Source organism: Lipophrys pholis (genome assembly GCF_963383615.2).
Source record: "Lipophrys pholis genome assembly, chromosome: 21".
Lineage (NCBI taxonomy): Eukaryota > Metazoa > Chordata > Actinopteri > Blenniiformes > Blenniidae > Lipophrys > Lipophrys pholis.
In genome coordinates, this window is record NC_137649.1 from 23,773,211 (window position 1) to 23,788,807 (window position 15,597).

Here is a 15,597-nt window from a genome sequence, read left to right on the forward strand (position 1 = left end):
CCGTGCGGCCGGTCTGGGTAAAGCAGCTCAGAGTCCAGAGGCGGGAGACCCGGGACCAACCCTGCAACTGCAGAACCTCCTCACTCCTCCTCAGAACCCATCAGAACCTCCTCACTCCTCCTCAGAACCTCCTCAGAACCACTTCATGCCTCCTCAGAACCTCCTCAGAACCCCTCAGAACCTCCCCAGAACGTCCTCACCCTTCCTCAGAACCTCCTCAGAACCTCTTCACTCCTCCTCAGAACCTCCACGGACCTCATCACTCCTCCTCAGAACCTCCTCAGAACCTCCTCACTCCTCCTCAGAACCTCCACAGAACCTCCTCAATCTTCCTCACTCCTCCTCAGAACCTCCACTGATCTTCCTCACCCCTCCTCAGAACCTCCACTGATCTTCCTCACTCCTCCACAGAACCTCCTCAATCTTCCTCACTCCTCTTCAGAACCTCCACAGAACATCATCACTCCTCCTCAGAACCTCTTCAGAACCTCCTCCATCTTCCTCACTCCTCCTCAGAACCTCCACAGAACCTCCTCACTCCTCCTCAGAACCTCCTCAGGCCTCCTCAGAACCCGTCAGAACCTCCTCAGTTCTCCTCACTCCTCCTCAGAACCACTTCATGCCTCCTCAGAACCCCTCAGAACCTCCTCACTCCTCCTCAGAACCTCCTCAGAACCTCCTCAATCTTCCTCACGCCTCCTCAGAACCTCCACAGAACCTCATCACTCCTCCTCAGAACCTCTTCAGAACCTCCTCCATCTTCCTCACTCCTCCTCAGAACCTCCACCGAACCTCCTCACTCCTCCTCAGAACCTCCTCAGGCCTCCTCAGAACCCCTCAGAACCTCCTCAGAACCACTTCATGCCTCCTCAGAACCCCTCAGAACCTCCTCACTCCTCCTCAGAACCTCCTCAATCTTCCTCACTCCTCAGAACCTCCTCATAACCTCCTCAATCTTCCTCACTCCTCCTCAGAACCTCCACAGAACCTCCTCACTCCTCCTCAGAACCTCCTCAATCTTCCTCACTCTTCATCAGAACCTCCACAGAACCTCATCACTCCTCCTCAGAACCACTTCATGCCTCCTCAGAACCTCCTCACTCCTCCTCAGAACCTTTCAGACCTCCTCATCTAAAGTGACCTTGCAGGGGTGTGGCCAGTCTTGAAAACCTTCATCAAGGTTATTTTGTGTTTGTTTTTATTCTTCCGATAATAATCTTTTTTTTTCTTTTTTAAATATGATTTTTTCACAAAGCTACAAAAACATCCAGTGAACTTTTTGCCCCTCAGCATTCAAGATAAATCATAATGGACTTACAGGCAAAATGAATAACGTATTTTATTGTAAATGTAAACACAGTATATGTATATAGAGTCTAGAACACTTCTATCTTCATCACACCTCGGCTGCAGGAAAGTCTGTAAAGCACAAAACCGTATATTTTAAATGAATAGATTATATATTTAATGACAATTGGTGCCTTGTCACATTATATAGATTACATTAAGTATTGTAAAGCGGTGTACTGTTATCAACTATAAAACTACCATGTCGTGTAAACGGAGCCCGGAACGCTATGAAAACTTTGTGTCTCCACTTGACAGGTTGTCGTGGAAACGGGGCCTCGTTTCAAGGAGCTCCACCCGGATGTGTTCAGCTCCGTCACTGACGGTCAGGTGATCCGGTCCAGGTCACAGCAGGAGACTTGTCTTTGGACGTCTTACAAAGCGTCACCGCGGCGTCGGCGGAGCACAACCGGAATCCAGCGTACGGCGGCTCCATGAAGGTGGTGCTGAAGGTGTGGAGGTGGAGCAGGGAGGTGGAGGACACGCTGAAGAACGATAGCGTGCCGCCGGGACAGTCCACATACACTGCTAGTCTGTGGAAGGAGGGGGTGGAGGGGGTGGAGAAGGAGGAGGAGGGGCAGGAAGGGGAGGAGGGGGAGCAGGGGATGGAGGTCTCTTGGTTGTCATGCCAGGCTGAGTAATGGCCGCCGTAGCACTGGAGCGTCCAGGACTGAGCGCTCTGTCCGATCCAGACGTCGGGGCCGTTCCCCCTCTCTGTGACGCCTCGGTACATCACTCCAATGTGAACACGGCCCTGCACCAGAACCTCCCAGTACCGGCGGCCGCTCAGCGGCGCCGTGCAGATCAGCTGGTAGCTGTTGCAGTGGGCGGTGGCGTCGTGATGCAGCTGCTCCCCCGCCCGGAGCGTCACCTGCTGGCGGTCATCAGAAACCTTCGCCCAGTTCGCTGTCTCTGTCTCTGGATCCAACGAGAGTTCACAGGCGTCTGAAGGAGAGAAAGATGGCAGAGTGACGACGACAACGATAGCGACGATAGTGATGACGATGGCAGTGGTGAGGGTGGTGATGACCGTAGTGGTAACAACAATGGTAATGACGATAATGATGACGAGGGTAGTGTCAACGGTAGTGGTGACGATTGTGGTGATGGTAGTGGTGACGATAGTAACGATGGTAGTGGTGACGGTCATGACGAGGGTAGTGTCAAGGGTAGTGTCAACGGTACTGGCGACCGTAGTGACAATTCCATGGATATGAACATTGGTTTGAAAACATTGCTTTGTACATGTGGAACTTTCCTGAAATAAAAACGCAAAAACAATGTTCTCATTTGAATTGTTGTCATGGAAACGGAGCCAAAGCCCTTGTGACCATGTGTCACATTAGCCATTGAAAAGATTTATCTTGAATTTGTACTCACACTTCCTGAGACCAGCTCGCAGCCACTGCTCTGCAGCATGCTCCACCCTACAGGAGGAGACACCGTCAGATCAACACCGTCAGATCAACACCGTCAGATCAACACCATCTCCCTGACAAGATGTCACTGACCCTTCCTGCCGTGTGTCCATACCTGAGAGTGTCCATACCTGACAGTGTGCAGTGCGCAGGTTGGATCCTCCACTGCAGCAGACAGCTTCTCCACCCCCGACTCTCCTGGATGGTTGTAGCTCAGGTCCAGCTCTCTCACATGGGAGGACCTGGATCTCAGAGCTGAGACCAGAGAAGCACAGCCTTCCTCTGAGACCAGACACCCTGACAGACTGGAGGAACAAACATGGCGTCAACTCAACCAGGAAGGAGGAAGATCCTCCACATGATCTGCACCAACATCAACCTGATCAACCAGCAGCTGGATCCTGACCTGAGGACTTCCAGTTTACAGTGAGGACTCTTCAGTCCAGAAGACAGAAGCTCCAGTCCTGAATCCTGCAGGTTGTTGTTACTCAGGTCCAGATGTGTCAGACTGGAGGACTGAGAGCTGAGGACTGAGGACAGAGCTCCACAGCTTCTCTCTGACAGACCACAGCTGCTCAACCTGGAGAAGAAGCAACAATGAGAACCGGCTCAATGTTCTTCATGGACTCAGTTCTACATATTTGTTCATGACCCACGTACTGAGCTTTGTTGGAGGCTTTGACCACTGGCAGCAGCTTCAGAAGAGCCTCCTCTGAAGCACAGTACTTCTTCAAGTCAAACACCTCCAGATGTTCTTGTGACGACAGTAAGATGAAGACCAGAGCGGACCACTGAGCAGGAGACAGTCTCTGAGTGGAGAGACGTCCTGATCTCAGGGACTGTTGGATCTCCTCCACCAGAGAACCATGGTTCAGTTCATTCAGACAGTGGAACAGATTGATGCTTCTCTCTGCAGACAGAGTCTCACTCAGCTTCTCCTTGATGTACTGGACTGTTTCCTGATTGGTCTCTGAGCTACTTCCTGTCTGTGTCAGCAGACCTCGGAGGAGCTTCTGATTGGTCTCCAGTGAAAGACCCAGGAGGAAGCGGAGGAACAGGTCCAGGTGTCCATTTGGACTCTTCAAGGCCTCGTCCACTGCTCTCTGATGGAGACGGTGGAGACTTTGTGTCGATTGTTGAGTCGTTGTTTGTTTCTTCTCCAGCAGGTTGATTCCAGAGCTGACGAAGGTCTGATGGACATGAAGAGCAGCCAGAAACTCCTGAAGACTCAGATGGATGAAGCAGAAGACCTTGTCCTGGTACAGGCCTTGCTCCTCTTTAAAGACCTGTGTGAACATTCCTGAGTACCTTGAGGCTGCTCTGAGGTCGATGCCACACTCTGCCAGCTCAGATTCATAGAAGATCAGGTTTCCTTTCTGCAGCTCCTCAAAAGACAGTTTTCCCAGAGACTCTATCATCTCCCTGCTCTCTGGACTCCAGTGTTCATCTGTGGCAGCTCCTCCATCAAACTTGACCTTCTTGACTTTGGCCTGGACCACCAGGTGGTGGATGTACATCTGAGTCATGGTCTTGGGCAGCTCTCCTCCCTCTCTGCTCTCCAGCGCCACCTCCAGGACTGTAGCAGTGATCCAGCAGAAGACTGGGATGTGGCACATGATGTGGAGGCTTCGTGAGGTCTTGATGTGGGAGATGATCCTGCTGGCCTCCTCCTCCCTGAACCTCCTCCTGAAGTACTCCTCCTTCTGAGGGTCAGTGAACCCTCGGACCTCCGTCACCATGCCGACACAGTCAGGAGGGATGTGATTGGCTGCTGCAGGTCGTGTGGTGATCCAGAGGCGAGCAGAGGGAAGCAGGTTCCCCCTGATGAGGTTTGTCAGCAGCACATCCACTGAGGTGGACTCTGTAACATCAGTCAGGACCTCAGTGTGCTGGAAGTCCAGAGGGAGTCGACACTCATCCAGACCGTCAAAGATGAAGACCACCTGGAGGTCTTCAAAGCTGCAGAGTCCTGCTTCTTTGGTTGGAGTGAAGAAGTGATGAATGAGTCCCACCAAGCTGAACTTCTTCTCCTTCTCCTTCAGCAGGTTCAGCTCTCTGAAGGTGAATGGAAACGTGAAGTGGACGTCCTGGTTGCTTTGGTCTTCAGCCCAGTCCAGAGTGAACTTCTGTGTCAGGACTGTTTTCCCGATGCCGGCCACTCCCAGTGTCAGCACTGTTCTGATTGGTGGAGATCTTCCAGGTGAGGCTTTAAAGATGTCTGCTGGTCTGATGCTGGTTCCTCCTCCGTCTGTCCTCCTGGACGCTGCTTCAATCTGTCTCACCTCGTGTTCTAAATTGACCCCTGCAGTCCCTCCCTCCGTGAGGTGGAGCTCTGTGTAGATCTGGTTCAGGGGGGTTGAATTTCCTGCTTTAGCGACCCCCTCAAACACAGACTGGAACCTCTTCTTCAGGTTGGACTTCAGCTCATCTCGACATCTGCCAGCGCTCCATTCTACATGAAGAAACAGGCACAAACTGACATGAAGCCTTGATCTTTGTTTAAGGAGCCGAGCCCGAAAGGCCCGTAGGATTGTCGTAGAGAGATCAACCCAAAACTCACTTCTTTGTCTCATCAAGGCCTAAAAATCCCGTACCGACACCCCTGACCTCCGTCTAACAGGAAGTCCGCAATTCGCCTTTGAAAATAAGATTCCATCACGCAAATGCTACCTCTATTTTTCATTACTCAAACGGTTTGGATTTCATTAGCTGTCAAAGTTCCGAACGCTGAATCCCGCCGCCTCGCGCCGCCTCGCGCCACCTCGCGCCGCCTCGCGCCGCCCCCCGCCGCCGCCCCCCGCCGCCGCCCCCCCCGCCCCCCCCCCACCGCCCCCTCCCTCCTCTCACATGGGAAAAAGAAGAAATCTCAGGAAAAACCGCCTCGATCAAACACCTTGAACAAGAGGTGATTGTAACTAAACCGTAACTCTGATCGACCAAACGAGCCGATCAGAAGAATCTGCCGAACAAGACAATGTCACACATGCGGGGAAAATTCCACAAAACATGACCTTTTTGATGGCAGACAAAAATACTGTCCTCCGTTTTCACCCAGGGATTTTCTCTGTTGTTTCTAATGAAGTCACATGGGAGGAAAACTGTGCATCTGCGTCAAACTGAGGCTCCGAGTGTTTGAAATATACATCCGACTGCTTTGAAAGCCACACGGACCGAAAGACGACGAAATTTACTCTCTAAAGACTCTACAGAAATGAACTTTATTAAAGTTTGACCAAAAGTGTAGAATTTAAAAGGAGTCGTTTCCTAAGATTTTCTGTAAAATTTCTCTTCTCCCCCTCTCTCAATGATGTCATCAACTGCTCCACCCACTCTCACTGCTCCACCCACTCCCATTGCCCCGCCCACTCTCACCACTCCGTCCACTCCCATTGCCCCGCCCACTATCACTGCTCCACCCACTCCCATTGCCCTGCCCACTATCACTGCTCCACCCACTCCCACTGCTCCGCCCACTCTCACTGCTCCACCCACTCCCACTGCTCCACCCACTCCCACCACTCCGTCCACTCTTACTGCTCCTCAGTCGCTCCACCAGCTGATCCTGCTTCATCCTCCTCAGGAAGTCCAGTGTGATCCTCATGAAGGACTCTCTGCTGCTACGCTCTTCATCGTCTTCCTCTTCCTCCCTCCCGGGGCATGCTGGGTAATCTGCCCTCAGCAGCTGCTGCATCTTCTTCAGCTCCGCCTTCATGAACGTCACCATGTTGTCCTGCAGCAGCTGGAAGAAGAAACATCAGGAGATCATCTACACACCAGTGTGTGTGTGTGTGTGTGTGTGTGTGTGTGTGTGTGTGTGTGTGTGTGTAAGAAAACCCTCTTGCACACTGAAAACCACGTAGTTTTCATGCCAGGCCACCAGAGGGAGCTGTGGTTCCACACAGAGAACCTGTCAACTCCTGTTTTCTGTCCTTTTCCTGGAGTCTGGTTCTGCAGGTTTGATGGTCTGAATGTTCTCTGATCCTGCAGCACCAGGCCACGACCCTGAGCTGGATGACCAGTTTACACACCGTGAATATGGAGTCCAGGTCTGCTGGGTCCTGCAGGGTCCGAGGGGCCAGACTGTCCAGGGTCCGGGGAGTCGGACCGTCCAGGTCCTTCAAACCGTGCTGGTGAATTCTGGGAAGAAACGTTGACATTCACCATTTCATCTGAGTTAGCTGGGTTAGTGAGTGACTGATAGGGCTTTTCCACCAAAAAGAACCAGGAGCTAGTTCTGGGCCGGTGCCAGAGCCCGTTCTTAAATGAGCACCACCAAAGAACCGGTTCTTTTTCCACCGTTACCGGAGTCAGTAGAGCTACGTCATTGCGTCACTCCAAAACGTGATACGTCACTGATTTCACCTATTTGGCGCTGACAGCCTCATACAGGAACCAGGAGACGGACTGTACCAGTGGTTTAGTCCGGGTCGCTCCATCTAGTCTGACCTGAACCTCTGATGCACCAAAGAGCCAGAAGACATTACGTCTCTTCTTGTCTCTATTGGTGTTTTTTCACGTCCGTCTTGCTTTAGTCCAGAGCTCCAGAGTGGTCATAGAGGGGAAATAAATAACGCGTGTTTGAGTTTGGGTCTTATTTTTCAACATTTGGGCGTTACATAGTGAATTCCTGCTCCTTTCACTTTGTTTCTGGACGTGTCTGAATCAAAAGCTTCAACATCGGCGAAGAATGGAGGTACAATGATAGAATGAAGCTCTAAAAACTGTTTCCAATGGTAACCTAGGTAAACACTCTGATTAAAGCTCTTCTTCACATGAAGCCGTTAAAAGGCTCATTTTATGCCTATAAAATCCTGCTTTCATTTACAGTGGTATGTACTGTAGTTTGTTTTTTAGTTGCTGATGAACCAAAAGTATTTATTATAAAGAAGTTCTGTGGGTTAGAAAATAATATTGGAGCGTCTCGGAGCGGAGCGCAATGGAGCCGTACACCATTGCTCAGCGGCTGCAGCTCCTCAGCCGGCGGTCAGAACGCGAAATAAGACCTGGACGTGACGTTAGTTATAAAAATGTCACCATGAAAAGTGTGAAAAATAAATGACAATGGAAAACTGCTTCTAAATTATAGCCGATGTAGCTGACTGACAGCGGAGGAGCGCGGCAGTGCTCTCAAGAGCCGCGGCTCCGCGAACGCGAATTAAATAATCCCGTTCCCTCGTATTATTAACTTCAGGGAATGAGTTATAATATCATTCCCACGCGTATTTTTTATTTTTTTCTCGATAACCGCTCTGGGGCTCCGTGTTCACTGTAGTTTTCAGAAAGCTGGTACAGCCTCGCTTCCGCCTTTTAGGTAGAGATACCTCCAGAGATACCTCCAGAGATACCTCCAGAGATACCTCCAGAGATAACTCCAGAGATACCTCCAGAGATACCTCCAGAGATACCTCCAGAGATAACTCCAGAGATACCTCCAGAGATAACTCCAGAGATACCTCCAGAGATACCTCCAGAGATAACTCCAGAGATACCTCCAGAGATAACTCCAGAGATAACTCCAGAGATACCTCCAGAGATACCTCCAGAGATACCTCCAGAGATAACTCCAGAGATACCTCCAGAGATAACTCCAGAGATACCTCCAGAGATACCTCCAGAGATAACTCCGCCCCCACACGTCGGGTCCCAGTCTGGCTCCTCTCTGGTCCAGCAACGAAGTGGGGCCAGCGTAGCACCAGTTTAGCCCCTGTTTGGCCGGGGCTTTGGTAGTGGAAAGACAAAGAACTGGTGCTGAGTCTGGCCCTGGCTCCGAACTAGCACCTGGTTCTTTCCGGTGGAAAAGCCCCCTTAGTTAGTTGGTTAGCTGTTAGCTAGGTTAGCTGTTAGCTGGTTAGCTGGTTGCTTGGTTACAAAGTTCACCTCGGTTCAGGAAGCAGCTCTTTAAAGTTCAGAGGTTGAATGGTGGAACGGTCACTCCTCATGGACACACAGCTGGATCCAGGACCTGGTCCTGGTTCTGGTCCTGGTCCTGGTCCTGGTCCTGGTCCTGGTCCTGGTCCTGGTCCACAAGTGTCTGCTTGGTTCTGCTCCTTCATTCTACAAACAAAACACATTGATAACAAGAAAATCAAGATTCCAGAAAGATTCTTTCTCAAACACACACACACACACACACACACACACACACACACACACACACACACACACACACACACACACACACACACACACACACACACACACACACAGCAGAGAGTTCTAAACATTAACAACAGGGGAACACGGACATTCTAGTGGACAGACCACCAAGTTGTATTGTTATCACGGTGCTACCCCCACCACCCCCCCCACCACCCCACCCCCCACCCCCCCCTTACCTCAGTCCAGCTCCAGACTCCGTCCAGGTTCCAGTGTGGAGGAAACGTTTCTGGAGACGAGGCTGCTGCTGGTTTTGTCCGGAGACGACACGGAGTCACATGATGACAGGAGTCACGAGGAAACAACTGGAAATCCAGACAGTGACGTGAAAACCAGTCCAACCTGCTGAGGAAGAACGAGAAGCTGAATTACTGGAAAGTTCCTGATCGATGGGGCGACTGCTCCCCGGACCCGGGCAGGACCGGGCTAAAGAGGTCGTGTTCTCCAGCTTTTCAACACTCAGAATCTGCTGTGTCTGTGTGAGCTGGACTGGCTCCGCCCACACATGCCCATCTTGGGAAGAGGAGGACGTACTTCCTCTCGTGGTGCCATGTGCCAGAGTGGAGCTGCCTAATTGTGGGAGGAGTCAAAGGGAGGAGCCTACCTTGATTGGGATTGGCTAAACCCCCGATGACACTATATAGGGTTTGATTCCTGATTGGCTGCTTGGAGCAACACACTTTTTAAAACCTGAAACAAGCCAGGGAGAGAGAGGACAGACTGTCTTCACTTCTGGGACGTCAGTCCAGGTATGGGGACGAGTAGTACTGCTGGAGAACCTGCAGGAAGTGGATGTTTCATAATATGATCGCTGCTCTTTGGTCAGTTTCTCGTCTTAAACGTTATTGGTTCATTTTCACCGACAAAGTTGAGAAATAAATAATTGAACCTTGAAGGTGAATTATTTCTTTCTCTTCCCCTCACGGTCTCCTGTGTGTGTGTGTGTGTGTGTGTGTGTGTGTGTGTGTGTGTGTGTGTGTGTGTGTGTGTGTGTGTGTGTGTGTGTATTATGGCAACCTTTTTTTCTAGAAATATTTAGCATGTCAAAGTGGTGGACCTGCACTGTCACGCATCTTTCTGGTTTTATTAAATCATCTGGTTTTCTTTTCTTTTCTCTGCTGGTAGATTAAAGACAAACTGTTTCTCTGAAGCGTGTTTCAGTCGAAGCTGAGAGAGAGTTATAAAAAGGGCCTTTGAGTTTAAATTTACTTCCTGTGTGTCGAGTCGACATCAATTCCATGATTTTCCACAAATAAATAAATATAAATAACAAGCTTCAGTCGTTAGTAGAGGAAATGTGACTCTTCAGTTATTTTACAGGAAAAATGATTACTCAGCTAATTTTCGAATGGATTGAGAGCACTAAGACAGAACCCTGTGGAACTCCATGTTTAACTTTAGTCTGAGCTCCTCTTGGTCCTGGTCCTGGTCCTGGTCCTGGTCCTGGTCTTCTGGCCTCCTGGTCTCTGGCAGAGCGGTCGGTCCTCAGAACCCCCAGTGTTCCCAGTGTGTTTGTTCTCCATCTGACCTTCGTGCCGTTTGCACTTTGTTCTGCTGGTGGAGAGACGCTGGTTCCTCGTGTCCTGTTACGCAGGACAACTGACAGGAACAGTCGGAGGACAGCAGAACCTCCTCACTCCTCCTCACTCCCCATCAGAACCTTTCAGACCTCCTCATCTAAAGTGACCTTGCAGGGGTGTGGCCAGTCTTGAAAACCTTCATCAAGGTTATTTTGTGTTTGTTTTTATTTTTCCGATAATAATCTTTTTTTTTCTTTTTTAAAGATGATTTATTCACAAAGCTACAAAAACATCCAGTGAACTATTTGCCCCTCAGCATTCAACATAAATCATAATGGACTTACAGGCAAAATGAATAACATATTTTATTGTAAATGTAAACACAGTATATGTGTAAAGAGTCTAGAACACTTCTATCTTCATCACACCTCGGCTGCAGGAAAGTCTGTAAAGCACAAAACCGTATATTTTAAATGAATAGATTATATATTTAATGACAATTGGTGCCTTGTCACATTATATAGATTACATTAAGTATTGTAAAGCGGTGTACTGTTATCAACTATAAAACTACCATGTCGTGTAAACGGAGCCCGGAACGCTATGAAAACTTTGTGTCTCCACTTGACAGGTTGTCGTGGAAACGGGGCCTCGTTTCAAGGAGCTCCACCCGGATGTGTTCAGCTCCGTCACTGACGGTCAGGTGATCCGGTCCAGGTCACAGCAGGAGACTTGTCTTTGGACGTCTTACAAAGCGTCACCGCGGCGTCGGCGGAGCACAACCGGAATCCAGCGTACGGAGGCTCCATGAAGGTGGTGCTGAAGGTGTGGAGGTGGAGCAGGGAGGTGGAGGACACGCTGAAGAACGATAGCGTGCCGCTGGGACAGTCCACATACACTGCTAGTCTGTGGAAGGAGGGGGTGGAGGGGGTGGAGGAGGGGGAGGAGGGGCAGGAAGGGGAGGAGGGGGGGGAGGGGGAGCAGGGGATGGAGGTCTCTTGGTTGTCATGCCAGGCTGAGTAATGGCCGCCGTAGCACTGGAGCGTCCAGGACTGAGCGCTCTGTCCGATCCAGACGTCGGGGCCGTTCCCCCTCTCTGTGACGCCTCGGTACATCACTCCAATGTGAACATGGCCCTGCACCAGAACCTCCCAGTACCGGCGGCCGCTCAGCGGCGCCGTGCAGATCAGCTGGTAGCTGTTGCAGTGGGCGGTGGCGTCGAGATGCAGCCGCTCCCCCACCCGGAGCGTCACCTGCTGGCGGTCATCAGAAACCTTCGCCCATTTCGCTGTCTCTGTCTCTGGATCCAACGAGAGTTCACAGGCGTCTGAAGGAGAGAAAGATGGCAGAGTGACGACGACAACGATAGCGACGATAGTGATGACGATGGCAGTGGTGAGGGTGGTGATGACCGTAGTGGTAACAACAATGGTAATGACGATAATGATGACGAGGGTAGTGTCAACGGTAGTGGTAACGATTGTGGTGATGGTAGTGGTGACGATAGTAACGATGGTAGTGGTGACGGTCATGACGAGGGTAGTGTCAAGGGTAGTGTCAACGGTACTGGCGACCGTAGTGACATTTCCATGGATATGAACATTGGTTTGAAAACATTGCTTTGTACATGTGGAACTTTCCTGAAATAAAAACGCAAAAACAATGTTCTCATTTGAATTGTTGTCATGGAAACGGAGCCAAAGCCCTTGTGACCATGTGTCACATTAGCCATTGAAAAGATTTATCTTGAATTTGTACTCACACTTCCTGAGACCAGCTCGCAGCCACTGCTCTGCAGCATGCTCCACCCTACAGGAGGAGACACCGTCAGATCAACACCGTCAGATCAACACCATCTCCCTGACAAGATGTCACTGACCCTTCCTGCTGTGTGTCCATACCTGAGAGTGTCCATACCTGACAGTGTGCAGTGCGCAGGTTGGATCCTCCACTGCAGCAGACAGCTTCTCCACCCCCGACTCTCCTGGATGGTTGTAGCTCAGGTCCAGCTCTCTCACATGGGAGGACCTGGATCTCAGAGCTGAGACCAGAGAAGCACAGCCTTCCTTTGAGACCAGACACCCTGACAGACTGGAGGAACAAACATGGCGTCAACTCAACCAGGAAGGAGGAAGATCCTCCACATGATCTGCACCAACATCAACCTGATCAACCAGCAGCTGGATCCTGACCTGAGGACTTCCAGTTTACAGTGAGGACTCTTCAGTCCAGAAGACAGAAGCTCCAGTCCTGAATCCTGCAGGTTGTTGTTACTCAGGTCCAGATGTGTCAGACTGGAGGACTGAGAGCTGAGGACTGAGGACAGAGCTCCACAGCTTCTCTCTGACAGACCACAGCTGCTCAACCTGGAGAAGAAGCAACAATGAGAACCGGCTCAATGTTCTTCATGGACTCAGTTCTACATATTTGTTCATGAACCACGTACTGAGCTTTGTTGGAGGCTTTGACCACTGGCAGCAGCTTCAGAAGAGCCTCCTCTGAAGCACAGTACTTCTTCAAGTCAAACACCTCCAGATGTTCTTGTGACGACAGTAAGATGAAGACCAGAGCGGACCACTGAGCAGGAGACAGTCTATGAGTGGAGAGACGTCCTGATCTCAGGGACTGTTGGATCTCCTCCACCAGAGAACCATGGTTCAGTTCATTCAGACAGTGGAACAGATTGATGCTTCTGTCTGCAGACAGAGTCTCACTCAGCTTCTCCTTGATGTACTGGACTGTTTCCTGATTGGTCTCTGAGCTACTTCCTGTCTCCGTCAGCAGACCTCGGAGGAGCTTCTGATTGGTCTCCAGTGAAAGACCCAGGAGGAAGCGGAGGAACAGGTCCAGGTGTCCATTTGGACTCTTCAAGGCCTCGTCCACTGCTCTCTGATGGAGACGGTGGAGATTAACGTTCTTCTTCAACACTTTTGACCACCGGGAGGTTTGTTGTTGTTCATCCAGCAGGTTGATTCCAGAGCTGACGAAGGTCTGATGGACATGAAGAGCAGCCAGAAACTCCTGAAGACTCAGATGGATGAAGCAGAAGACCTTGTCCTGGTACAGGCCTTGCTCCTCTTTAAAGACCTGTGTGAACATTCCTGAGTACCTTGAGGCTGCTCTGAGGTCGATGCCACACTCTGCCAGCTCAGATTCATAGAAGATCAGGTTTCCTTTCTGCAGCTCCTCAAAAGACAGTTTTCCCAGAGACTCTATCATCTCCCTGCTCTCTGGACTCCAGTGTTCATCTGTGGCAGCTCCTCCATCAAACTTGACCTTCTTGACTTTGGCCTGGACCACCAGGTGGTGGATGTACATCTGAGTCATGGTCTTGGGCAGCTCTCCTCCCTCTCTGCTCTCCAGCGCCACCTCCAGGACTGTAGCAGTGATCCAGCAGAAGACTGGGATGTGGCACATGATGTGGAGGCTTCGTGAGGTCTTGATGTGGGAGATGATCCTGCTGGCCTCCTCCTCCCTGAACCTCCTCCTGAAGTACTCCTCCTTCTGTGGGTCAGTGAACCCTCGGACCTCCGTCACCATGCCGACACAGTCAGGAGGGATGTGATTGGCTGCTGCAGGTCGTGTGGTGATCCAGAGGCGAGCAGAGGGAAGCAGGTTCCCCCTGATGAGGTTTGTCAGCAGCACATCCACTGAGGTGGACTCTGTAACATCAGTCAGGACCTCAGTGTGCTGGAAGTCCAGAGGGGGGCGACACTCATCCAGACCGTCAAAGATGAAGACCACCCGGAGGTCTTCAAAGCTGCAGAGTCCTGCTTCTTTGGTTGGAGTGAAGAAGTGATGAATGAGTCCCACCAAGCTGAACTTCTTCTCCTTCTCCTTCAGCAGGTTCAGCTCTCTGAAGGTGAATGGAAATGTGAAGTGGACGTCCTGGTTGCTTTGGTCTTCAGCCCAGTCCAGAGTGAACTTCTGTGTCAGGACTGTTTTCCCGATGCCGGCCACTCCCAGTGTCAGCACTGTTCTGATTGGTGGAGATCTTCCAGGTGAGGCTTTAAAGATGTCTGCTGGTCTGATGCTGGTTCCTCCTCCGTCTGTCCTCCTGGACGCTGCTTCAATCTGTCTCACCTCGTGTTCTAAATTGACCCCTGCAGTCCCTCCCTCCGTGAGGTGGAGCTCTGTGTAGATCTGGTTCAGGAGGGTTGAATTTCCTGCTTTAGCGACCCCCTCAAACACAGACTGGAACCTCTTCTTCAGGTTGGACTTCAGCTCATCTCGACATCTGCCAGCGCTCCATTCTACATGAAGAAACAGGCACAAACTGACATGAAGCCTTGATCTTTGTTTAAGGAGCTTTGTTACTCTCACTGCTCCACCCACTCCCACCACTCCGTCCACTCTTACTGCTCCTCAGTCGCTCCACCAGCTGATCCTGCTTCATCCTCCTCAGGAAGTCCAGTGTGATCCTCATGAAGGACTCTCTGCTGCTACGCTCTTCATCGTCTTCCTCTTCCTCCCTCCCGGGGCATGCTGGGTAATCTGCCCTCAGCAGCTGCTGCATCTTCTTCAGCTCCGCCTTCATGAACGTCACCATGTTGTCCTGCAGCAGCTGGAAGAAGAAACATCAGGAGATCATCTACACACCAGTGTGTGTGTGTGTGTGTGTGTGTGTGTGTGTGTGTGTGTGTAAGAAAACCCTCTTGCACACTGAAAACCACGTAGTTTTCATGCCAGGCCACCAGAGGGAGCTGTGGTTCCACACAGAGAACCTGTCAACTCCTGTTTTCTGTCCTTTTCCTGGAGTCTGGTTCTGCAGGTTTGATGGTCTGAATGTTCTCTGATCCTGCAGCACCAGGCCGGGACCCTGAGCTGGATGACCAGTTTACACACCGTGAATATGGAGTCCAGGTCTGCTGGGTCCTGCAGGGTCCGAGGGGCCAGACTGTCCAGGGTCCGGGGAGTCGGACCGTCCAGGTCCTTCAAACCGTGCTGGTGAATTCTGGGAAGAAACGTTGACATTCACCATTTCATCTGAGTTAGCTGGGTTAGTGAGTGAGTTAGTTAGTTAGTTGGTTAGCTGTTAGCTGTTAGCTGGTTAGCTGGTTGCTTGGTTACAAAGTTCACCTCGGTTCAGGAAGCAGCTCTTTAAAGTTCAGAGGTTGAATGATGGAACGGTCACTCCTCATGGACACACAGCTGGA

General features: G+C 50.9%; 1 protein-coding gene across 1 annotated transcript in view; it reads right to left on the reverse strand.

The window, feature by feature from the left end:
- Nucleotides 1–1,234: 1,234 nt before the first annotated feature.
- Nucleotides 1,235–15,597, reverse strand: part of LOC308126063 (uncharacterized protein) — a 15,326-nt gene continuing 963 nt past the window's right edge. Inside the window, exons 2-18 of the mRNA XM_080490164.1 lie at nt 15,521–15,597; nt 15,287–15,395; nt 14,801–15,005; nt 12,888–14,694; nt 12,634–12,807; nt 12,359–12,532; nt 12,204–12,250; nt 11,139–11,768; nt 9,101–9,191; nt 8,643–8,819; nt 6,794–6,902; nt 6,300–6,504; nt 3,426–5,217; nt 3,172–3,345; nt 2,897–3,070; nt 2,728–2,774; nt 1,235–2,292 (exon numbers count right to left, since the gene is read on the reverse strand). The exon at nt 15,521–15,597 is cut by the window's right edge and continues 136 nt beyond it. Coding sequence (XP_080346290.1) covers nt 1,664–2,292; nt 2,728–2,774; nt 2,897–3,070; nt 3,172–3,345; nt 3,426–5,217; nt 6,300–6,504; nt 6,794–6,902; nt 8,643–8,819; nt 9,101–9,191; nt 11,139–11,768; nt 12,204–12,250; nt 12,359–12,532; nt 12,634–12,807; nt 12,888–14,694; nt 14,801–15,005; nt 15,287–15,395; nt 15,521–15,597 — 6,621 coding nt within the window. The 3' untranslated portion in view covers nt 1,235–1,663. The remainder of the gene's footprint in view (nt 2,293–2,727; nt 2,775–2,896; nt 3,071–3,171; nt 3,346–3,425; nt 5,218–6,299; nt 6,505–6,793; nt 6,903–8,642; nt 8,820–9,100; nt 9,192–11,138; nt 11,769–12,203; nt 12,251–12,358; nt 12,533–12,633; nt 12,808–12,887; nt 14,695–14,800; nt 15,006–15,286; nt 15,396–15,520) is intronic.